Here is a 26,198-nt window from a genome sequence, read left to right as displayed (position 1 = left end):
TACATTTAGCTAATTTGATTTTTCATATATTACCTCTTAATTCTGTCAACCTTAAAATTAATCATTTTCTCTGCCTTTTAGGTTAGGACATTTACTGTATTTTGGGGGCTATAAGGTGCACTCTCCCGTCCCTCAATTTGGAACGGAAAGAGATTTCATCTTATATTCCGAATGTAGATTACCTGGCTCATGGGGGCTGGGGGGCTATGTTATTTATGTTATTAAATATTTTACCACATTTTTTGCTTCAAATATTTTTCCTATTTTCCTCTAACACCTAGGTCAGGACAAATGCAAGGATAAGAACTTGTGGGTTTTTTTTTAAGCCCATGTCTTATGTTCTTTATCTAACACCATAATTTGATATTTTTCCTCAAGTTTGTTTTTTTAAGTGTAGCAAACTACACGAAACAAAATTTACCATTTCAGCCGATTTCAATGTATGGTCTAGTGGTGCTGAGCACATTCACATTGTGCTACCTTCACTACCATCCATTTCCAGAACTCCATCTCGCAGAACTTAAAACTTCATGCCCGTTAAACAGTAACCCCCCTTTCCCTCACACCCGCAGCTTCTGGCAGCGGTCATTTTACTTTCTGAGTTGGACTATACTCTAGCAGCCTCATATAAGTGGAAGCACACAGTTTTTGTCCTTTTGTACTGTCTTAGCACAGTGTTTTCAAGGTGTATCCGTGTAGCATGTGCCTACTCAAGTTTTAAAAAAACATTTGTGCCCATGAAATTCAACTCTGACCTCATGTGCTCTATTTCCTTTCCTGGTTTATAAGCTTTTTGAGGGCCACACCCTGTGCTTACTCTTGGTGTGGCCACCCTCAAAAATGTCTAGTTCCTAACAGTACTCAATGAGCTCTTTTGTGGATGGGTGCGGGCCACTCCAAAGTAGAAAAGGATCCCTCCTTATGTTTGTACATTCCAATTTCACTCCTGTTCTCAGCTATTAGAGACCAGGAGATGGGTGAGCATCCTTGTTCTTCATACTATTGTAACGGGAGCCAGACACAAGTTTCCGCAGGTTGCAAAATTTTAGGCAATGTAGAGTTAGCTCCCCACTCCTGTAAAAAATGAGTATGCAGTGTTTTTGTTTGAGAGAAAAAGGTCTTACCTTTTAGTGAGAGTTTAGGGATTCTTGTCTTCCCCTGAGAAAACTAGAAGTGACTCATCTCATTACAGTAAGAATGAACTTTTCAGATGATTGGTCATCAATCTTTGGTGTCGTCTGAGTGCACTGGAAGTGGATGTGCCTCGTCATGCTCTATTTGATTACTACAGAATTCGTGCAGACCTTAAAGGATAAAAATAGGACAAATGGAACAAGAAATATCTGGGGTCCAGATTTTAGCTCTGCTGCCCATTTTGACTTCAGAAGGTGAAGCCTTGAACTTATTCTCACTAGCATGTCCACGCCTTCCACCTCTATGAGGCAGGGGAGCTTCAAGTGCAAACCTGGCTTTGGAGGCCAGCAGGGAGTGTGGCCAAGTCAGGAGCAGCCCCAGGAAACTCAAAGGTGGTCCTCTCTTTGGTAAGATCTGCTGCACTACATGCCGTGGGCCCCATTTCTGAAGCAAAACACTCAATGAGTGCCCAAAAAGCAGAGGTCACTTCTCCCAAGAAGAAAGGCTATGCCTCAACTGACCTAAGTCTACTTCAGTCAAACGAGGGCATCTCTTCTAGATGCCACTCGAGGGATTCACCCAAGTGTTTGAGCCACGACCTCTAATGTAACAGTGCAGAGTGGGGGGGGGTCCCCTGAAAATAGAAAATCCCCAAACCTTCAGTTGGAGGATGGGGAAAGTGGATGACACAGCGTTTAAGATACTTTGCGTAGCAATGGCAACTTAATAGCTGTGCCCTTTTTTTTGAAGGGAGAAAGCTGCCACCCAGGGCAGAAGGTGTGTAAAACTTCAAGAGCATATAGTGACTTGTGACATAGCCACGGGAGCCGAATACCCTTGTATCGTGGGGAACTTCTGCCCTGACTGATGATGGCAGCTGAAAGAAGGTAAAAGATGGGGAAACAGGCAAAAGTAGCTCATCATAGGAGGGGCCAGATACAAGGTCACATAGGAAGTTCTGGGACAAGTATTTAAAATGAGAACAGGCTGAGCCTTGGCTGGCGTAGCTCAGTGGATTGAGCGTGGGCTGCGAACCAAAGGGTCATGGTTCAATTCCCAGTCAGGGCACATGCCTGGGTTGTGACCCTGTCCCCAGTAGGGGCCATGTGAGAAGCAACCACACATTGATGTTTCTCTCCCTCTCTTTCTCCTTCCCCTCTCTAAAAATAAAAAAAAATAAAATAAATTTTAAAAAAATGAGGACAGGCTGAAAGAGAAGAGAGAGTCCACCAGGAGAAGTATCCACTAGGGCTGAAGGGTATAGGACAGGGTGCGGTCCACCATGAGGTCTAGTGTATAAGGAGATGCCATGCGGTCTGAAAGAGTGTAAGGTGACAGCTAATGGAGCTGTGCAGGGACCTGCCTCACCAAGCACAGATTCGTGGGAGGTGCTTGGAGCTGAACTGGGACTGGGAATGCTGATCTGCGGGCTCTTGCTTTTCTGAAGGACATTCAGAGAAGTCACTCTCTTGGGACTGTGCCTCCCTGGACTGCACCATGACCCAGTGTAACACGGCACATGTTTCCCTGAACCACTGCACGGAGGCTGAGAACAGCGCACCCCAGATCCCGAAGGAAAGAGCTGCTGCGAGGGGATGGCAACTCTGAGACCCAAAGGAGCACCTTCCAGAGGGGATGGAGCCCTGTTTGCACAGCCAGGTTAAGAACAGATAAGGACACAGGGAACTTCTGGGCACAGTTTTGGTTTATAGCCTGGTGGGGAGCAAGGGAAGTGCTGGGTCTCATGGGAGAACAGGGCTCTGAGCAGGAATGCTCTCGGCCACCCCCCAACCCACCCCAAGGTCGAGACCCTGTTAATAAAAATCTGTTTCAACACAAACTGTTGGATCATGCATCAATCAAGTCACCACATGGACGATGCCCAGTGCTCCCAGCCCCCTACCCTGAGGTTGGAACCCTGTTAATAGAAACCTGTTTCCTTCAACATTAATTGTTGGGTCATGTGTCAAGGTGGCACGTTGTCGAGCCCTAGTTTGGTCAGTTACACTAACACACTTTGGAAAGTGATCGTATGAAATAACTGGATGCAACCTGAAAAGACAAGTTGTTGCACATACTAAATGATTTCTCTTACGTTGTCTGCAAAAATACTACTGGGACATCTTTTTTAACGTTGCCCTGTGGAGATAGAGCAACACGCTGAATTTCCAAAGATTGCCCTTAGTAACGGGAAATCAAGCTGGCTTCTATTTTAGCAACCTACTTATAAGCTTAACCTACTTGTGGTTGTTTTATGTAGTATAAAATATTTCTCTGACTGAATTGGGTTTCTTGAGCCCTTTTTAAATTTTCAAATCAAACCAGGAAATAGGGAAGAGGCAGCTATTTAGAATGCTCTTAGAAAGTTTGTAATATCACAGGTTTTTAGACTGAGAAGCATTCTCCTAAAATATGACTTGGCATACACTTTTGGTTGCTTACGCAAAAGCCATTCCTCTCTCTTCCTTTCTGGCAGGGTCTGCTCCCCATAAAAGGGGCTGAAAATGCCAGACACTCTCTCTCCCACTCTCCTTTGCAGGTAATGCTGGCCATGTGCCCAGGCCTGGTCAATGAGCCTTTCAGCAGCGCTCTTTCTAGAGGTTTCTTCTAGAAAGATTTTTCCACCCCGATGAAAGCAACCTATTCAAGAACTTTCTTTCCCATCTCTTCTTCCTGCCATTTCTTAAACTATGGTAGCTGTGGAGGCCTTATTGCAGCCATTCAGCAGTAGACAAAAGTGAGTGTGCTGAGGCTGGCAACACAGAAGGATGGAAAGAGCACACTGCTCACCGATAACACTGGTTAGCCTGGTGTGACTGCCTGCCTCTCAACTTCTTCGTTAGGTAAGACCATATAACTCCCTGTTTTCAGTTGGGTATTGTTTTTCACAGCTGAAAGCATCTTAACTGACCTAAGGAGATTTTAAAACACAGCCCAAAAGAAAACTATTTTATGCCAAATGCTCACTAAATTTCCCTCAGATATTGGGAGGGCATGTGACTGAGCATAAGCATATGGGAAAACCCTTATAACGTTGGAATAAGCAGAAGCTCCAAGGACAGAGCCCCCCCGGGTTACCCCAGCAGTGCCTCGGGTATTGCAGGATTTGGAAGAGTTATTTGTCATATACAAAGAAAAACATGCTACAACAGTGAAGATGGATATTGGGGGGAAATTGGCTAAATTTATTGATGCAGTTATTAGAATGCAATCCAAAAACAACTGGCTTCAATGTTAAGGGCAACGACAAGAATACCCATCTTTATTAGTCAAGGTTTTCCTTAAGGATTCTTATTCAAATGTGGCATTTATTCTGATTTTAATGAGGGTCTTAAATCGTCCTATTTGAAATGCCACATGAATCTTCCAGATTGAAAGTAGAATTCATAAGCAATGTAGCTTTGAAATTGTTTCCTGTAATTCCTTAGAAAACCCAGATATCTGGCCTTATTTTTTACTTAATAAAACAGAAAAGTCCATTTGGCAATAAAATACAGTTATTCATAGGAAACTACACAATGAACAGGTCCATTTTGCTAAAAACACTATCTTCATTAAACATTTAGATTTACTGTAATTTATGTGGAACTCACATTTATTTGGTTTAGAGATTTGGAACACTACACTTAGCCATTGTCCATTTTACTTTCCAATTTATTTGCTAAGATAAGGCACTTTTCTCAAAATGTTATAATTTTATTGGAAAATGAAATTAATATGACAGTATCTGTTAAAGGATGTTAGTGCCCAAGCGCTCCATGTTTCCCATCTGTTACTCATTTGGCCATAACCAGAGCTTATTAAATACTATTAAACATATCATGTGAACCACACCAGTGGTTCTCAACTGGGATGATTGTGTCCCCAGGGGACATCTGGCAATGTCTGGAGATACTTGTGACTGTCACAACAGGGGAGAGGGTGGGTTGCCACTGACATTTAATAACTAGAGGCCAAGAATGCTCCTAGGCATCCCACAGTGCACGGGACAGCCCCCCAGAACAAAGAATGATCCCATAAAAATGGGATCATTTTTTAATGTTAATAGTGCCAGAGTTGAAAAACTGCTCTACACCAAGCATCTCAATATTTAAAATATAACACAAACTGGTTCTTTGTTCATTAGAATTCATGAGAAGGAAATAATATATCATTATCATTTTAAAGTCATCTGAACAGTTTCTCAGGGAAAACCCTGATTCTTATAAACTGCAAAATATTAGGCTGAAGTCTAGGTTGTGTGTATTGTTTTGTAGTAGAAATTCCTTCTTTTGACAGGAAGGAATTTCTATCCTTTCTATCCTTTCTTCCTTCTTATAATATTTTCTTTCATGCAAAGATAGAACTTAAATGGAGCCTTCTTTCCCGGAACTCTCTCTTTAAAAAAATTGTTGTTTATCTGGTCTGTCTGGAGGTGAAGGGCTTCACAACATGCCTCTCCAACATGTATCACTGTGACATGTGAATTTGTTTGATCTGAAGGGAATGGAGACCATCTGGGCTCAAGAGAAACTTTTACCTCTCCCTTAAAGAATTTAAATTGGGCCTTGACCTGTGTATCTCAGTTGATTGAATGCCGTCCCACAAAGCAAAGGGTCGCCAGTTCGATTCCCAGTCGGCATATGCCTGGGTTGCAGATTTGGTCCCCTATGAGGCAACTGATTGATGTTTGTCTCCCTCTCTCTTCCCGGCCCTTCCCCTCCTTCTAAAAACAAACACAATCTTTTTAAAAAGATTTTTCATTGAGCCCTTACCCATAATAAGCATTGCCATCAGAAATAACTTTTTATGACCTATCTGTAGAGTAGGGCAAACTTTTAATTACCGAACATCTAGTCTTATCATCCTGATAATTACCCTCCTCCCCTTTGAAGCGTGCATACACTTGACTTCATCCTTAGCACAGAATGTCATATATACCTCATTTTCCCTTTCTATCTCTGAATCTGTCATGTATGTGGGGTTCCCTCTATGTGCATATGTAGTTAAATTTGGTAATTTTCTCTTGCTAATCTGTTTCATGTATATTTGATGTTTAGATCAGCCCGAAGAAACTAAAAGGGTAGAGGAAAATTTGTTCCTACCCCATGGGTGAGTCTGAACTTTACTAACATTGCAAATAGTTCTTCCCAAGAACTATTTTGGGCTGTAGATGTGAGTTCAGTATAAATTATATGGCTATAAGAAAGTCACTTCAGAAACTTTTTTGTGCCTCAATACTTTCCTGTTTGTAGAATAGCCACTTACCTTGCTTATGGAGAGAATGTCAAAACATTTCACTCGGAAAGAAAGTCACCATCCAAATCTAAGATAGAAGGTAAAGAAAACCATGTCTGTGTTAACCTTTCCGTTATTTGTAATTTCAATATCTACTTTTTAATTTAGAGTTGGCAAACCTTTCTTACGTCTTTGAAAGTCTGACTTGGAACACAGAGAAGGAAATTTAAAGATCTCTAAGGAAGATTATTCTGCAGTCCCTGAGGCTGTTACAATATAGCCTATAATTTGTCATGATAAGACATGACACATCACAATGTAGATTGATAGAACTAGTTTGGAAAGTAGTTTAGCAGTATTTATCAACTAACCTAAAAAATGTCATGGTCTTTGAAGCAATCATTTCTTTTCTGGGACTTTATCCTAAAGTAATCATCTTAAATATATACTAGGATTTCTACAAAGAGGTGTTCCTAAAAATGTATCGCCCCGTTGACTAACTGGGAGCTGCCTTACTGCGCAACAAACAAAATAATGGAATGGATAGATGAAACTGACTAACTCGACTCAGCTTTATGTCCACTTAAAGATATTAAAAGTTATATTTATGGTATGCATGATAACATGGGAAAATATTTTTTGTTAAAAAATGAAACTATAAAATTTTGTTCACTGCATGATTATAACAGCACAAGAAATCAAGCAAAATCTTATAAATTGGCATAATCAAAGGTGTTTACCCAGAAATCCCACTTCTAAAAGATAATCCATGAGAAATATTGACTAGAAGGAAATTAATCATCATGCAAAAAAGTAGAACAGCCTTAATGATTTTTAGGAAAAAAGTGGGAACAAGTCAAATGTTCAACAACTCAAATATAGGAGATTAGTAAAATTAATTATGCTGCATCTATAAAATAGAAAAATGAACAGCCAATAAAATAATGTAGAAACATGTTTATTGACTTGACCACATGTTCACAATATGTATATTAAGTGAAATGCCTGTTAAAAGGGGTGCATACATTAAAAATTCCTTAAAAGAATAGGAAGAGGAAAGAATATGCATAAATATAAGTCTGAAGGGGTAGTCTCCCCCCAAATAGCTATCTATCCTTGAATGGTAGGATTATAGGGTGGTTTTTCTTCATTTTTCTTAAGTGTATTTTTTTTCATATTCCTATAGTAAGAATGGATTACCTATGTTTAAAAAGAAACAAAGGGGCCCTGGCTGCTTGTGGCTCAGTGGATTCAGTGCTGGCCTGCAAACTGAAGGGTCGCCAGTTCAATTTTCAGTCAGGGCACCTGCCTGGGCTGCAGCCTGGGTTCCCAGTTGGGAGGGCACTAGAGGCAACCACACATTGCTGCTTAATTAAAAAAAGAAAGAAAGAAAGAAACAGCCCTGGCTGGTGTAGCTCAGTGGATTGGGCGCAGGCCTGCAAACCAAGGGATAGCGGTTCAGTTCCCAGTCAGGGCACATGCCTGGGTTGTGGGCCAGTTCCCAGCAGGGGATGCACGAGAGGCAACCATACATTGATACTTCTCTCCCTCTCTCCTTCCCTTCTCCTCTAAAGATAAATAAATAAATTTTAAAAAGAAAAAAATAAAGAGCCCTAGCTGGTGTAGCTCAGTGGATTGAGCGCGGGCCTGTGAACCAGAGGATCGCAGTTCGATTCCCAGTCAGGGCACATGCCTGGGTTGCAGGCCAGTTCCTGGCAGGGGACTCATGTGAGGCAACCATACATTGATATTTCTCTCCTTCTCTCCTTCCCTTCCTCTCTAAAATAAACAAATAAATAAAATATTTAAAAAAAACAATATTGATTATTTTAGGTTGGTTATTTTTAAAAAATGAAAGACTCAAGGTGTTCATAACTGTCAAGCACCTTGGCTCTCTAATGCCAACCAGTGCAGCCTCTAGCTCTCCAAGCTCCAGCCAAAGGAGAAGGGGGTAAGTAAGGAGGTCTCTATACCATGGCTCCTAGAAAGCCAACTGCCCCTAAATCAACCGGTGGTAAACTGCAGAGAAAGCAACTGGCTACCAAAAGCCTCTGACTAGAGTGCACCCTCTACTGGAGGGGTGAATCCTCATCTATACGGGCCTGGTACTGTGTCACCCAGTGAAATTAGCCATGATCAGGAGTCCACTGAACTTTTGATTCACAAACTTCCCTTCCAGCATCTGGTACTAGAAATCGCTCAGGACTTCAAAACAGGTCTGCGCTTCCCAAGTGCAGCTATTGGTGCTTTGCAGGGGCAAGTGAGGCCCATCTGGTTGCCCTTTTCGAAGATACCAACCAGTGCACTGTCCATGCCAATATGCAACAATTGTGCCAAAAGACATCCAGCTAGCCCGCCACATACGTGGAGAATGTGCTTTATGTTCCTGCATTTGTATTGAAAATTGTGTGCCAATTTTTAATAATATAAATATAATATAAATGGATTATTATTCCAGTCAGAAGAACTTAGATGGTAGGAAGAAGAAAAATTATTTCCTACTCATTAGTTTGTCTGCACCTATAGAAATTTCTTCGTTAACACCCACAGACATCTCTTCCTTCTATTCCCCTTCTCTTTCTCATAAATATCCCTCACCTTTTGCTTCCAGGATAGTTGTTTGTTTTTTTTATCTCAAATAAACAATTGTTGCCTCTCACCTTGATGCTTTTATTTTTAGCTTAACACCTAATTGTCTTTACTTTTTTGCTATGAAAAAAACCATCCTCCTATAAAGAGATGAGCCATTTGAAGAAAGCACCATGCGGTGTCACCTTTAGAAGAAATATCTTGGGTGAGTCATTTCCTGTCATTAAAGCACCTCTGTCGTCTAGAAGAGGCAAAGTTCTATTGTAACAAACAATCCCAAAGAACACGATGTATTTCCGACTCATGCTACATGTCCATCGCAAGTCATCTGGGGGTTCTGCTCCTCATAGTGACTCAGAAGCCACCATTTCAAGCTTTGCCAGTTGCCACATCAGAGGGAAAAAGAGCTCCGCAAAGCCACACATTGGCAGCAAAATGCTCCACAAATAGTCACATGGTCCTAATGCAACGCAAAGGGCGCCAGGAAGTAGATAGAACAGGTTATATTTGCTGAATGGTGTCTAAAATATAGTGAGAAAATATTGAAAGAACTCTGAGGAGACATCCAAATAGTTGTACTCTGGTACCTGCTACTGGAATATGTAGCCAACTTGATCTTGTGAGATACAAGCGTTGTACACAGATGTGCCAGGTGAAGACCAGAAATCACAGGAAGTAGGACAATGCTCTCTGAAATCAAAAAGTAACAAGGCATTTGTTGACTGTGTATGGCAAAAAGGGGACAGAGGAGCATCCGATACATCCATAGGTGGTACCCTTTCCAATTTACTCATGATATACTCAGCTAGGCTAAAAAATGTAGCTTGCTTATTTCTCTAAGGCTGCTCTGATCTGCCTTATAAGCTCCCACTTTTTAGGTAGAAGTTGGGGGAGGGGGCAAAATCAAGTCCAATTTATTAACCTCAGTTAAATCCCACACTTGAAAATATCTTTGTAGTTAAACAGTTTCCACTTGTATGACTCCGTTAAGGGTTCAACAGGTAAGAGTTCTGCTTCTGCCTCTGCTGCTCCCCCAGGTGGCACCTGGATGTTTGAGGGAGGGATGTGGTTTTGTGACCTCATAGTAACAAAGGGCTGATGTTAATCCTCCCAAAGAGCAGCGGGATCCAGACCTGCCCACTACTTTCCCCTACTTTCCCAGCATGTAGTCAACATATTTCCTGCCCTAGTACTTTGACCTGGAAGGAGGAGATCAGGACAATTGTGTCTTGAGACCTCCCTCCCAGACTCCATTCGCCCATTATTTCCCCTACAGCTGAGTACAGAAGTGGGGGGAGCATTTCCCCCTCTCTTCTTTACAGCCTGGGGGGCCTCCTTCGATTCCACACACAGGGCCTATGTATTAAAAAGAAAGCTTTATTATTTAGAAATCCCTCTCTCCAAAAAGCCTGGGTTTTATGTACACTGGCTTACTAAAAAGAGGTCAAGAAAATCAACTTTGACTGATGAATGGCCCTTCTGTTCTGGTTAGCACCTGCCTGTCTTTTCTTCCCTGGGACAATAAGCTTGATGGCTCTGTCAGAAGGCGACCAGGAAATAGGATTTAAAGGGTAGAATCAAAATGCATTGGTGTAATTCTTATAAAATGTGTTTCCCAGAGAAGTGAAATTGGATGAACTAAAGTAATGAGATTCATTTTCTCTGGTATCTTGTGAGATCCATGTCTTTTCTTCATAGAGACACAGTGTAAATTTCAAAGCACAGCCCTAATGCAAATACAGAATGAATACATGTCACAGGTTTTATGCATTAGTGAGGGCACCAGCAGGATGGTAAATCTGGTACAAAGGAGGATTCCAAAGTCAGAAATTTATGTTCAAAGAGGAGAAACATGCCGAAATAAGTTTGCTAAATTAGAAGCAAAACGGGTCAAAAAATACCCCATAACCTTTGGGGTTATCACGTCCCTTGCACAGAATTCTTTTGCATCTCCACTGGACAAAAATCTTCAAGTCAACATGTCTGAGCCTTAATCAAACAACACTGCGTTGCCCTAGAGAACTGAATAATCTTTCGGGTGGGCCTGTCAGATAAAGGCCTTTAAGTAAAGTTTAGTGCAACATTTAAAGGACAAGTTGTCATCCTTTTGCCTTGTTTTCAAGTGTTACCTAATTTTTCTTAACATAGTCAAACATCGCATGTATCCTACCCATCTTAACAGACATAAAACCCAGACTGGTGAGAGCCATGAATAAATTTATCAAGAGCCTAGGAAATAAAGGAGAGGGGGTTCAAGCAAGCCCAGGTTTCTGCCTTAGAGTAGGTATCTTTAAAAACCTAAAATTGTGATGTAGTTGCAAACATACAGATTTTAGAGATTCTTTGTAAATTTTATTTTAATAGTTGTTCAAGTACAGTTTTGTCTTTTACTCCCATCCCAGCCCACCCAGATTTTAGAGATACTTTGTTACTCACAAATTACCGGTTCCTTAGAATCATAATCTAGATAGATTTGATCAGGCCTAAATGATTCCATCACTAAAGCAAATGAATCTGGTTAAATGAAACCATAGAGGCATGCCATAATTATTTTTCAATCGTCATAGGTTACGTAGGTTACCATAGCCCATGAAACGTATACTAGCCTATTAGGTTACTGAAGTGGCAAACATTTTTTTACGGATAAGGCATGTTCAGAGTTGGCTTACGTTTAAGCTATTTGGCACAGTTTACGTGTAAACCACTTTCCAACTGATAGTGGTTCCCAAAAAAGATCTAATTTTTAAAAATCGCATAACAGCTCACTTGTAATACCATCCTCCCTATTCAGGTGGTCTTTGAAGTATCCTCTTGGTTAGAGAGAAATTTAAAAAAACAAATATTATAAAGGAACAAAGCCTGCTGTTATGAGTGGTTTCCCCATGGAATTTCATTTTCTGTGTAGAAAGTAAGATCATCTGATTAAAAAGCTCAAATTTTATGAACCTTTTTATTGAAGTCTACTCTGTGTAACATGAGCATGTTTCCATATTAAAGTTATTCAGCTGTGGAAAACACCAGAACTCACACAAATCTTTTCCTTTAAATGTTGAAGAAATCTAAGACACTGCACACTGGTGCAGAATGAGAAATCTAAAGGTGTTGCTCACAGACTGCTTGGCTATACATTTTTTTTTTTCTGTTTTCTTGTAAGAAAGTAAAGAAAAACATTTGGGAAAGCATTGTCACTCAAAAGCATGGGCAGGCTAAGAAATGTAAGTAACTGTGTCACAGAAACATGGGAACATAGATTCGGTTGGCTAATCCAAATAGGTAATTAATCATGTTCCTGACAGTGTGGAATGTAGATTAGCCGGCTATTTGCAAAATAACACTCGGGCTGAATTTCTTGAGTACTGGAGTCTAGAATGGCTTGAGTTTGCTTGTTTGCTTGTTTGTTTTTAAGATTTTACTCATTTTTAGAGAGGAGAAAAGGGAGGGAGAAAGAGGGGGGCAGAAAAGATTGATGTGTGAGAGAAACATTAATCAGCTGCCCTCCACACACTCCCAACTAGGGATCTGGCCTGCAGCCCAGGCGTGTGCTCTGACCGGGAATTGAACCAGTGATCTTTTGGTTGTTGGGATGATGCCCAATCCACTGAGCCACACCAGTCGGGGCTTTAGTAGTTGTTAAGTCAGTGATTCTGACTTAATTTCTTAGACCAATAAAATTTCAAAATACTGTTGAAGACTAACCTAGTGTTAATATCTGTATTTGGCCAAACAATGATATTGGGGGTGGGGAACCTTACTATTTATAATTGCCAACATTTCGTAAAGGATACAGCAGCTTCATGGATTCTTATGCTTTTTAGACTAGTTCATAGATTTACCAATGGATTTGGGGTCAAGATCCTAACTTCTTTATCAAACCTTTCCTTAGTACCTGCCGTCCATGACTGATCAAAACGAACACTGCCCCTGAGACAGGTGAACGTAACAGGACTAGACTTTGGCTTTAGATAGGGGTTTGCTTCTTGAGATTTTTTCGTTAGGAACATCTTGTCTTAAGGGGGATATTTTTTCAAATGGAGAGGAGATTTAAACAGTGACGAAATTCTGACGGAAGCATATGTTCTGATTTCTTCTGCCCTTTCAGGTGACCTTTAAAAAAGAATCAAATCAAAATTCTTTCAATACCAGCATGGATGGAACTGGAGGGCATTATGCTGAGTGAAATAAGCCAGGCGGTGAAGGACAAATACCATATGATCTCACCTTTAACAGGAAGCTGAACAACAAAACAACAAACAAGCAAAATATAACCAAAGACACTGAAATAGAGAACAGGGGGACAGTGACCAGAGGGAAGAGGGGAGGGGATTTCAGGGGAAAAGGGTGGAGGGTTTGCAGGAACAAGTATAAAGGACACATGGACAAAAACAAGGGTAGGTGGAAACGGGAGGGAGGTGGGGAGACCTGGAGGGGTGGGCTGGGATGGGGGTAAAAGTCAGAAAACTGTACTTGAACAGCAATTAAAATTAGAAAAAAAAAAGAATGACATGTTCCACAAGGTAAAAAAAAATCCTTTAATACCTATTCTTAAGAGTTCTGGGCTAGGCTTTGGAGAAATTTCCTCAAACTTCAGTCTTCATAATCATCGGATGAGAAACTATAAACAGTGCATATTTCTGGGTTTTAGCACCATGAGTTCTGAATGAAGTCTGAGATGGCAGCCCTGGAATCTCAAGTTTCAACAAGCATGACGTGATTTTTCATGCAGGTGGCCCAGGAACCTAATCTTTTGAAACATTGTTCTAGGAACTACAAAGAAGTAACACTTCCAATTTTAGTATTGGCACACTAGCTAATTCAGATCAACCTTCCTGCTGAACATAATGTATTAAACATCTTTTTAAAAGCATTAAAAACTAACAAAATACAGATAAATTACTGGGGGGAGATCCAGCAGAGAACGGAAATCCAGAGGGGATGAGTCTGGCACTCCGGACTGTTTTTGCCTTGGAGTCATTAGCTGATTCTGAAGAGACCATGGGCAGGGTGGGCTGTCTTTGTAGCAACCTCATGGAATTAGGGGGACAAGAGTGAGATCAGGACCTGACAAGGGTGGAGACCTGGTAAACCATTCCTCATTCCATGTGCACGCATACATTAGGAGTAAGGGTGAACTGGAAATGGCTCCTTTAGAAAGTTTCACATCTTGAATTTGGACTAATGTGATTCTGGAAAAAGCAAAAGAATGTTTCTAGAGGAAGATTACATCAACCTGGGCATTGAATTATTTCTACAAATAATTTTTTATATATCATGTCCAGCATACAATCAAAGATAAACAAGCCTTAATAAGAGACAGACAACTATGAGCAAGAACCACGAGAGAAACAACATAGAGACTTTACACTCAAAGAGACTCCAGATACTGGGTAACCCTCCCTTGAAGGCAGGTGTGGTCATATGACCAAGTTTGGCCCAATGAGATGTGAATGGAATTGATGTGTATTTATCTCCCTAAAGATGAAGCTACTTGCCCTGATTTTCCCCCACACCAACCGGGAAATGGCAATAATTGGAACAATTCCTTGGACCCTAATAGGGATGCTGAGGATGGCAGAGATGCCCATCAACCAAGGCTCCTATGTGTCCTCATGGAACAGAGGTGCCCTATAAGCCCTAGGCTGTTATATAAGAAAGAAAGAAACCCCTATCTTATATAAGCTAGCATACTCTGGGGTTCCTTTGCAACAACAATTTTCCCTGTACCCTAAGTAATGCATAGATGTGTTATGGAGTGACGTAAAGGTTGGATGGAAAGGTGGGAGTGAGGAAGAAGCAGTTGTCGTGAGCCTTAATAGCAAAGTCAAGTGTGAGGATCTGAGGGGCTTGGTAAGCTGAAGCAATGCAGGGAGATTGGGCGGATGGGTGGTGGTGCCATTGGTGGTGATGGGGAAGCTGATGAAATGGCTTCAGTCACCTTGTGTCATGTTTGTAGTTCTTTATCCCCAGGTATATCTTTCTCCACAGTCACATGCCCGTATTTCCAAAGGCTGGCCAGGATTTCTGTCTGGGGGTCAAACAGGCTCCTCAAACTCAACACTTCAAAACTTACTTTTCTTCACCAGAGAAACTTTTCTTTTTCTTGTATTTCCTGTTCTAATTAATAGCCGTACACCCTTCGTTATCACTCTTCACCCAATTGTCCTCACTGAAAACTGGGGTCCCCACTGATTCCTCCTTCATCACCACACCCAATTGTTCATAAACATTGTCTCCTGCCATTTTTTCATTCGTTTTTCCATTTCCATTGCCCACACCTCCATTCATGTCTCCATTCTCTGTCATCGCAAATGTCGCAGCATCTTCCTTTCTAATGAATCCCTCTGATTTCAGTGTTTCCCAGGGCTGTTTTTTCCAAAACACAAACGTGACTATCTCACTTGACCTGTTTATACACTTCCTCCCATTTCCCATAAGCCAAGGCGCCCGGGCTCAGTACATCTGGCCCCTTTTGAGCCTGTATCAAGCCCTGAGCACACTGGGCCCTGGCAGTGTCCTCTCTGCCTGGAATGTCCTTGTCCTCTCCTCACTTAATTAACTTCTACTCAGCCTTGCAAACCTTTCCAATATGATTCCTTGGAAAATTTTCTCAGAACCTTCTAGCATAGTCGCTTAGTTATTCCCACCTCAACATCTGATGAACGAATGAATGAATAAAGGAACTAAGAACTGAATCCCAAAGAACGCACCCAGCAGAAGAGCAGAAAATTTGAGAAATATAAAATTTTACAACATGAAAGGGAACTCAGAGATTTTCACAAGTGTCTAAATGTGTTTATAGATGAGGTTCAGAGAAGTTAAATGATTTTCCCAGGACTGGAAAGCAAAACTGGAGTAAGACATGGGTTTGCTGGTTCAGTTTCTGGTGCTTTTTCCTACATTTTTCTGTGACAGTACTAAAGAATAGTTTTTAGAGAAATGTTTGTTAGGAAGATTGAGCTTAACTTTTTGGCCGGTTCAGCTTGTGGACCAGGTGTCAGCACTTTGAGGCCAATGAGGAATGATCGAAATGTCAGTGTGACATTGTAACAGAGATAATTATCTAAATTGTGAGCTATTTCCCCAGAGGGATGGAAAGAACTCTTGTGTGCATACCAAGATGGGCTTTGAAAACCCAAAACTGTTCAGTCCAAGAGCTTGAAATTTTTTTATGATTACATTTTCTTTTTTAAATATATTTTGTTGATTATGCTATTATAGTTGTCCCATTTCCCACCCCTTTATTCCCCTCCACCCTGCACACCCCCTCCCATTCACATTTTCCCACTTTAGTTCATGTCCATGGGTGATACATATAAGTTCTTTAGCTTCTACATTTCCTATATTATTCTTAACCTCCCCCTGTCTATGTTCTACCTACCATCTATGCCACTTATTCTCTGTACCTTTCCCCCTCTCTCCCTCTCCCTCTCCCCCAATGATAACCCTCCATGTGATCTCCATTTCTGTGATTCTGTTTGCTTAGCTTTTGTTTTTGTTTTAGGGGTGGTTGTTAATAATTGTGAGTTTGTTGTCATTCTACTGTTCCTATTTTTTACCTTCTTTTTCTTAGATAAGTCCCTTCAACATTTTATATACTAAGGGCTGGGTGATGATGAACTCCTTTAACTTGACCTTACCTGAGAAGTACTTTATCTGCCCTTCCATTCTAAATGAAAGCTTTGCTGGGTAGAGTGATCTTGGATGTAGATCCTTGCCTTTTGTGACTTGAAATACTCCTTCCCAGCCCCTTCTTGCCTATAAGGTTTCTTTTGAAAAATCAGCTGACAGTCTGATGGGAGCTCCTTTGTAGGTAACTGTCTCCTTCTCTCTTGCTACTTTTAAGATTCTCTCCTTATCTTTAATCTTGGGTAATGTAATTATGATGTACCTTCGTGTGTTCCTCCTTGGGTCCAACTTCTTTGGGACTCTGAGCTTCCTGGACTTCCTGGAAGTCTATTTCCTTTGCCAGATCGGGGAAGTTCTCCTTCATTACTTGTTCAAGTAAGTTTGCAATGTCTTGCTCTTCCTCTTCTCCTTCTGGTACCCCTATGATTCGGATGTTGGGACGTTTAAAGATATCTTGGAGGTTCCTGAGCCTCTCCTCATTTTTTTTTGATTTTTTAAAAATTATTTTATTTATTTATCTTTAGAGGGGAAGGGAAGGAGAGAGGAAGAGAAACATCAATGTATGGTTGCTTCTCGTGCATCCCCTGCTGGGAACTGGCCCCTGCCGGGAACTGGCCTGCAACCCAGGCATGTGCCCTGACTGGGAATCGAACCGTTATCGTCTGGTTCACAGGCCTGCACTCAATCCACTTGGCTACACCAGCCAGAGCTTTTTTTGAATTCTTGTTTCTTCATTCTGTTCTGGTTGAATGTTTCTTCCTTCCTTCAGGTCCACACTGTTGATCTGAGTCCTGGTTTCCTTCCCTTCGTTGTTGGTTCTCTGTACGTTTTCCTTTATTTCACTTAGGATATCCTTCATTTTTTCATCTAATTTACAACCATATTCAACCAGTTCTGTGAGCATCCTGATCACCAGTGCTTTGAAGTGTGCATCTGATAGGTTGGATATCTCTTTGTCTCTTAGTTGTATTTTTTTTCTGGAGCTTTGATCTGTTCTTTCATTTGGGCCTTTTTTTTTTTTTTTTTTGGCCTTGGCGCACCTGTTACGTAGTGAGGAGTGGAGCCTTAGGTGTTTACTGGGGCGGGGCAACTCACAGGGCAATGGTGTGACTCTGCATGTGGGGGAGGGATTCGAGAGGGAACAATGTCGCTTGCTCTGTTCTCTGCTGGTTTTCAGTCACTTCCTCTGCTACCCACAATCAAATTGGGCCCTTCTGGTGCTGATTCCTGGGTGAGTGGGTTTGTGTATGTTTGAGGACCCTGTGGGTCTCTCCTAAGAACTCTCCTGAGGTTGGGAGTTTCTCCTGCTGCCGCCTCAACCCCCACAGGAGTTTTCAGTCAGAGGTTTACGGCTTCATTTCTCCGAGCTGGAGCCCTTTGTTGCATGGTCTGTTTCGCTTTCCAGTTGTTCCTCCCAGTTTATCTGCACACAAATGTGGGACTGCCCACTCCGCCATCCACTGCCTTGCTGGGTCCACCAGCCGCCACACTGCCACAAGTCCTCTCCGCCCAGCTGCCTATCTCTGCCCCTCCTACTGGTATGGATGATGTATCTTCTTTAGCTCCTTGGTTGTCGGACTTCCATACAGTTTGATTTTTCTGCCAGTTCTGGTTGGGTTTTTTGTTTTGTTTTGTTTTTAAATTTGTTGTTGCCCTTCTTTTGATTGTGCAAGGAGGCACAGTGTGTCTACCTATGCCTCCATCTTGGCTGGGAGTCTTATTAACTTTTTTGAAAAAAAGGCCCTGGCTGGTATAGCTCAGTGGATTGAGTGCGGGCCTGGGAACCACACGACCGCGGTTCGATTCCCAGTCAAGGGCACATGCCTGGGTTGCAGGCCAGTTCCTGGTTCCCGGCAGGGGACGCACGAGAAGCAACCATACATTGATATTTCTCTACCTCTCTCCTTCCCTTCCCCTCTAAAGATAAATAGATAAAATCTTTTAAAAAAAGTTTTTAAGGGCCCAGGAGACATTTCATTTTGGCTTTTCAAAATAATGTTTTTGAATGCATAAAACATCATATATAGGAATGCAAAGAAAACAAATCACATTAAAAATATGCTTATCAAGGTATCAAATATTATAAATGTGTGATATATGTACTTCTTTATTTAATCTATTAAGTAACAAAATCTAGCAGCAGTTTAATAACTACCATGATTTTTAAGTGGCAATGAGTGTAAATGACATTTCAAGAAATCTACAACTGTCATGTGACATGAAAATACTTATGATTTCTTAGCAGGCACAGGTGCTGCTAACATGACCGTGGTTTGATACTTATATTTGCAGTTGGAGGAAACACTTCTGCTAGAGATCAGTGGAAATGAAGAGGAAATGTTCTCAAGTTCACTGATCTCCTAAACCCCAGGTTGAGAATCCCTGGGTTAATTTAATCTCTTTATTTTATTTTATTTTTTAAAATCTTTATTTATTTATTTATTTGAGAGAGAGGGGAAGGGAAGGAGAAAGAGTGGGAGAGAAACATCAATGTGTGGTTGCCTCTCATGGGTCCCCTACTGGGGACCTGGCCTGCAACCCAGGCATGTGCCCTGACTGGGAATCGAACTGGCAGCCTGGAATCAAACTGGAATCAAACTGAAATCAAACTGGAACCAAACCTTTGGTTCTCAGGCCTGTGCTCAATCTACTGAGCTACACCAGCCAGGGCTAATCTCTTTATTGTAAACGCGAGGAATCATTAACCTGATATATGTACAATGAGTTCAAAGAAAACCATTGATGGAATTTATGGAGTTGGCGTCTATCGACACAGCCAAATTCCCCTAGGGAGCTTGGACTTAAAAACAAACAATGACTTGGAAAAGGGAGGTTGCTTTATTATTATTTATTCTATTACAGTTGTCCTGATTTTTCCCTCTTTGCCCTCCTCCACCAGCCCACACTCTATTCCTACAGTCCAACCCCACCGCATTGTCCATGTTCAAGAATCATTTACACGTGTTCTTTGTCTAGTCCCTTCCCCTCCTTTCCGCCACTCCCCTGCCCCCTCCCCTCTGGCAGCCATCAGTCTGTTCCATGTATCCACGTCTCTGGTTCTGTTTTGCTCATTAGTTTATTTTATTCATTAGATTCCTCTTATAAATAAGATTTTATGATATTTGTCTTTTACCAACTAGCTTATTTCACTTAGCATAACAGCCTCCAGTTCCATCCATGCTGTCGCAAAAGGTAGGAATTCCTTCTTTCTTTTTTTGTTAAGATTTTATTTATTTATCTTTAGAGGGGAAGGGAAGGAGAGAAGGAGAGAAATATCAGTGTATGGTTGCTTGTGAGTCCCCTGCTGGGAACTGGCCTGCAACCCAGGCATGTGCCCTGACTGGGAATTGAACCACAGTCCTGTGGTTCACAGGCCCGTGCTCAATCCACTGAGCTACACCAGCCAGGGCTCCTTCTTTCTTTATGCTGTGTAGTATTCCCTTGTAAATGTACCACAGTTTTTTAAAATCCACTCATGTACTGACTTAGGCTTTTCCCAATACTTGTCTATTGTAAACAACACTGCTATGGACATAAGGATGCATAACTTCTTTTAAATTGGTGTTTTGGAATTCTTAAGCTATATTCCCAGCAGTGGAATCCCTAGGTTGAAAGACAGTTCCATTTTTAATTTTTTTTTCAAGGGAAGCAACTGTTCCCTTGAAACATATTTGCCGAGGACACATAGGACATATGACTCAACACCAGGAAGATAAACAATCCAGTTAAAAAATGGGCAAAGGACCTGATTGGGCACCTCTCCAAGGAGGACATACAGAGGGCCCAGAACCATGAAAGATGCTCAGTATCACTATCCATCAGAGGGACAAAAATTAAAACCACAATGAGATATCATCTCACTCCTGTCAGAATGGCCATCATCAATAAATCAACAAACAACAGTGCTGGCAAGGATGTAGAGAAAAGGGAACCCTAGTGCACTGTTGGTGGGAATGCAGACTGGAAGGTTGCTTTTAAACCACTTTTTTTTTTCTAAGCAGTATCCCTGGTCCCTAAGTCCTGCTTGGTGTAAAAGCCCTTGGGGAATTGAGCTATAAGAACAAAATGCAAATTAGTTTCTGAATAAACTATCCTGCACCATACTGAGAACAAGATAAAAGGCACCATGGTTAATTTTTGAATAAACGCCAACAATAAGAAGTTTCCAAGTAATGTATACAAGCATCAAATCATTATGTTGAACTCTGCAACCAATACAATTTTATAGGTCAATTAGATCGCAATTAAAAAAAGAATAATGTTGACTCTTGGTTTGTGGTACAAATTGTATTCTGATTATTTTTAATTTGACTTTTAAAAAAATGTGCATTTCCCCCCAACTTGTGTAGCGAGGTAGATTGAGCACCGTCCAGCACACTGAAAGGCCGCTGGTTAAGTTCCCACTCAGGGCACATGCCTGGGTTGGGGGCCAGGTCCCTCTGGCTGGAAGCGTGAGAGAGGCAACCAGTAGCGCATAAGTGTTTCTATCCCCACCTTGCTCCCTCCCCTTCCCTCTCTCTGAAAATAAATAAATAAAATCTTTTAAAATACATACATTTTATAGGGCGAGGAGTCAAGCTCTAAAATATTTATTAAACTGCCCTGGCTGGCGTAGCTCAGTGGATTGAGTGCGGGCCTGCGAACCAGACGATCGCGGTTTGATTCCCAGTCAGGGCAGATGCCTGGGTTGCAGGCCGGTTCCTTGCAGGCCAACTCCCAGCAGGGGATGCACGAAAGGCAACCATACATTGATGTTTCTCTCCCTCTCTCCTTCCCCTCTAAAGATAAATAAATAAATAAAATCTTTTAAAAAAAATAAATAAAATAAAATATTTTTTCCCCAATTTTTTTATTTAATTATTTTTCAAGTACAGTTTTCTGTCTATTACTCCCATCCCGTCCCCCAAACAATTGACTAAATATGGCAAAACAATGTACTGAATTCATGTCTCCACCGTTAATTTATTATGCTTCCTTTGTCATTTATTAGATTATTAAACATACTAGTGTGTACTTCTTAAATATATAATTCTTCAGTTGTTTTTTAAGATTTTATTTATTTTTAGGGAGAAGAAGGGAGGGAGGAAGTGAGGAAGAGAAACATCAGTGTATGGTTGCCTCTCGCATGCCCCCCTACTGGGAACTGGCCTGCAACCCAGGCATGTGCCCTAACTGGGAATCAAACCAGCAACCCTTTGATTTGCAGTCCGGTGCTTAATCCACTGAGCCACACCAGCCAGGGCCTTACTTCTTTAGTTCTTGTGCCTCTCTATTCATGTACTATACTGAGATTCACTTAATGATATCTCTGAAATTTGGGTTATTTGAATAATAATAACAACAAAATTTTATATACGTATAAAATCCAAAAGTGCCCTGGTGAAGAACAGAATCCCCAGCCTTGAATTGAAATGAAATTGTTGAAGGTCCTGGGCAGTGGAATCGTTTCAACCTTTTTGAGCATGACGCATGGGAAACATTTTTTTCATTGGAACTCACACATGCATGGATACATGTCGATGTTATTTAAACAAAAGTTTCCCCAAACAGACGTCTCTTAATAAGTCATGGGGCCCACTGATATTTCTTTTGTTCTATGCCATTCCATTCCATCTGAAGAAATGCCGGCCAGCTACCTGCTATTTATGACCAAGGACTGAGTTACAGTCTATAATTTGATAAACCCCGGGCTGGATGAACTCTGAGGACTTAGATTCTAAGATTCTATGATGTATGTGGGGATGATGTAAAAACTACAGTATTTGAGGGGGGGGGAAATATTTTCAAGAAATGCTCTTTTTTTTTTATTTTGATCTCCAATTCTTTCTTTTGAAAAATTTCAAAATTACAGAAAAGCTGGAGGAATAGTACATAAAAAGCTCTATACTATTCATCAATATTGACAATCATTTACCACATTTGCTTCTTCCAAACATAAACACATACACATGTATTTAAGTTTATTCTTCTTATATTTCCTGAACCACTTGAAAATAAATTGCGGATATTATGATACTCTGTCTTAATATCTCTTAATTGTATTTCTTGAGAATATCCCTATTCTCAAGAGATACAATACTTTAGCTTGTATCTCTTGAGAATAGGGATATTCTCCTTCAAAGTCACCTTATCATGTCCAAGAAATGTAACATTAATGTAGCAATGTTATCTAGTGTACAGATAACACTCACATTTCTCCAGTTGGCCCCTAGATGTTCTTTGTAATATTTTTTTCCAACCTGGAATCCAGTTGAGGACCATGCAGCGACTCTTCCATATGAGACTGGAAACAAGAAGTACTCATCTGAGTGCAGTCAACTCACAGACCAATGACAGGTAATTTATGTGGAAAGGCTGACGTCATGTCAGACTTAGAGGAAAGTTGTACAATAATAGACTGAATTCCCAGGTACCCAGAATCCCAAAATATGAATACAGTACTTTATTGTATTTGTTTTATTCTTCTTTCAGTCTCTGTCATCTGTCTCTATCTGGACGTCCCTTGTTTTTCTCTGAACTGTTTGAGTAAATAGTAGTATGATGTTCTTTTACCCTTAAATATTTGTCTGTAGTTCCTAAAAATGAGAAATTATCTTATGTAACCATATACAAATGATAAAAACAATTAACTGATATAATACTAAAGCCTGATCTGTATACATGATTAAGATTTTACCAATGGTCCCAATGATGTCTTTTGTAGCAAAAAACAGAACAGAAAATCCAAGATGTGTGTTGCCTTCAATTATCATGTCTCTTTTTTAAAAAAAATTTTCATTTACTTATTTTTAAAATTTTTTTAAAGATTTTATTCATTTATCTTTAGAGGGGAAGGGGAGGGAGAGAAATATCAATGTATGGTTGCCTCTCATGTGTCCCCTGATGGGAACTGGCCTGCAACCCAGGCACGTGCCCTGACTGGGAATCGAACCGCGATCCTCTGCTTCGCAGGCCCATGCTCAATCCACTGAGCTACACCAGCCAGGGGTCATTTACTTATTTTTAGAGAGAGGGAAAGGGAAGGAGAAAGAGAGAGAGTGAAACATCAATATGTGGTTGCCTCTCACATGTCCCCAACTGGGGACCTGGCCTGCAATCCAGGCATGTGCCCTGACTGGGAATCGAACTGGCAACCCTTTGGTTCACAGGCCAGCACTCAATCCACTGAGCCACACCAGCCAGGGTTATCATGTCTCTTTAAGAAGTCTTCTTTAATCTGAAATACTTTCTTTGAATTTCATGACACTGATATTTTTTGAAGAGTGCAGGCCTATTATTTTGTAAAGTGTCCTTAACTTGAAGTTTAACGTTCCTCATAACTAGACTTAGACCATGAGTGTTGGGAAGGGATACTGCAGAAGTGATGCTGATCTTTTCTCAGTGCATCATGCCAGCAGGCACATCCTGTCAATTAGATCTGTTATTGATCTTAGCTTTGATCATTTGTTAAGCTGGTATTTGTCAGTAACTATAAAGTTACTGCTTTACCCTTTGCAATTAGTAGATGTTTTCTGGAGAGATACTCTGATGCTCAGTAAATATCTTACTACCCAGACTTTCACCTACTTGTTTTAGCACACACTGACATATTTGTCTGAATGATGGTGATGATGATGATGACGATGATAGTGACCAAAGGGTGATTTTTGTTATTCCTTCTGCATTTGTTATTGGGCTTTCACTGTAAGGAAGGTCTTTTCATTATTATTTGCTTGCTTGTTCATTCATTTAAGCGTGAACTCACGGATTCTTACTTTATTCAATAAATTATAAGCTTTCATGTTATTATTTACATTTATGCTCAAATTATTCCACAGTGGGCCAGTGGGAGTTCTTCAGATTGCCTTCTGTGACCTTTTAACACATCCCTTGAAGACTCCCTTACTTTCTAACACCAGGATGGTCCAGGCTTATCTTTATTTCCCTTGTTCCAGTCCTAAAATCAGTCATTTCTTCAAGGATCCTTGTAGTGAAGAATGTTATCTAGAAACCATGATCTGGGTGCTGGGTATGTTTATCATTACTGGGGTGTCATTATTTCTAGACTGGAGACAAAGCTGGGAAATAGATATCTAACTGTACACATACATATCTGTGTGTATTTACATACTTACACACAAATGTATTCACTAAATATACACACACATATCTGTATGTATTTCTGTATCTATCTATCAATCAGTATCTATTTTAAGAAATAGATTATTTATTTATTTATTCTTAGAGAGAGGGGAAGGGAGGGAGAAAGAGAGAAAGAGAAACATCAGAGTGTGGTTGCCTTTTGCATACCCCCAACCAGGGACCTAGCCTACAACCCAGGCATGTACCATGACTGGGAACGGAACTGGCAACCCTTTGGTCCGCAGTCCGGACCTCAGTCCACTGAGCCACACTAGCCAGGGCTCTATCCATGCATCTATTTATCTATATTAAAACTGATGCCTCCAGTTCCAGTTCAATATGGAAGTCTTCGATCTATTCTGCCCCCTTTTCATGATTGTGACTACTTCTCCACCAGTGGAAAACATGGATCCTATTATTCACAATATATTTACTTATTTGCTTAATCGTAGAATGCAAAGACAGTAGTTTCAGAATTGTGAACCCATGCTTATCCAAAGCAAGCTTTCTTACTAGAGGTCAATATTTCTTTATTCTTGGAGTTCTTTTTCCTTGTAGCCTAAGTGCATGTGGTCCAAATTATGCTTATTGAAATACTTGGATTAATGCTGGCTTCCCAGTGTGTGTTATTTTAAAACCACTTCAATTCATTTGTTTGTTTGTGTTCAATTTTAAGGTCCCTTCAATTGCCATTTATTTTAAGTCACTAAATTCTGTGGTGATTCATTGTGCAGCAATGGATAACTCAGCCACCATGACATAACATCACAAGGCACTTGATGTCAGTGTGCCCTATTATCAGTGACGAAAAGTTGGATCATTTTGATGAAGGTCTTGTATACCAGACCGCTCCTGTGGGGTGTCTCATCTTGTTTCTTTCGTAATTCTTGCTACATGAACTTAAGTTCCGTGAAGCAACTCTATGGAACTTAGAGTTCCATTTTCTGTGTGGAACTAACTGCCTTAATGCCACAGGAATACAGAGAGAAGGAGAGCACCTATTGACTGATTACCCAGCAGGAGGGCCCCACAGATGCCAGAGAAGGTAGAAATCCAGCTGTGATGAAAACATTTGATTGTATTTGTAGTTTAACAGCATCTGTGCTTAAATCAGAATGCTGCAAACTCTGGGTAGGTTTGCCAACTGTGATTCTGATCCCCAAATCACAAGATTTGGAGAAAGGAAAAAAGCGAAGAGCAGGTTTTTGCGTTTTTTTGTTTTGTTTTGTTTTGTTTTAATTTCAAGCCTTTCATGTGAAGTTAGCATCAGGGCCCTGAGAAAGAAGTCTATAGGAGCCCTGGCTGGTGTCGCTCAGTGGATTGAGCACGGGCCTGCGAACCAGAGGATTTCGGTTTAATTCCCAGTCAGGGCACATGCCTGGGTTGCAGGCCAGTTCCCGGCAGGGGATGCAGTTCCCGGCAGGGGGCGCACCAGAGGCAACCATACATTGATATTTCTCTCCCTCTCTCCTTCCCTTCCCCTATAAAGATAAATAAATAAAATCTAAAAAAAA

The 26,198-nt window shown here is 40.9% G+C and overlaps 1 protein-coding gene across 1 annotated transcript in view; it reads left to right on the top strand.

The window, feature by feature from the left end:
- Window positions 1-3,799: 3,799 nt before the first annotated feature.
- The window catches only part of SMS (spermine synthase), an 86,811-nt gene continuing 64,412 nt past the window's right edge, over window positions 3,800-26,198 (top strand). Inside the window, exons 1-2 of the mRNA XM_037046231.1 lie at window positions 3,800-3,977; window positions 9,075-9,145. Coding sequence (XP_036902126.1) covers window positions 9,091-9,145 — 55 coding nt within the window. The 5' untranslated portion in view covers window positions 3,800-3,977; window positions 9,075-9,090. The remainder of the gene's footprint in view (window positions 3,978-9,074; window positions 9,146-26,198) is intronic.

This window comes from Sturnira hondurensis, unplaced genomic scaffold (genome assembly GCF_014824575.4).
Source record: "Sturnira hondurensis isolate 20B ecotype Veracruz unplaced genomic scaffold, ASM1482457v3 Scaffold0005220, whole genome shotgun sequence".
NCBI lineage: Eukaryota > Metazoa > Chordata > Mammalia > Chiroptera > Phyllostomidae > Sturnira > Sturnira hondurensis.
Note: the sequence above shows the minus strand (reverse complement) of the source record. Positions and strands in the feature narration are given on the sequence as shown.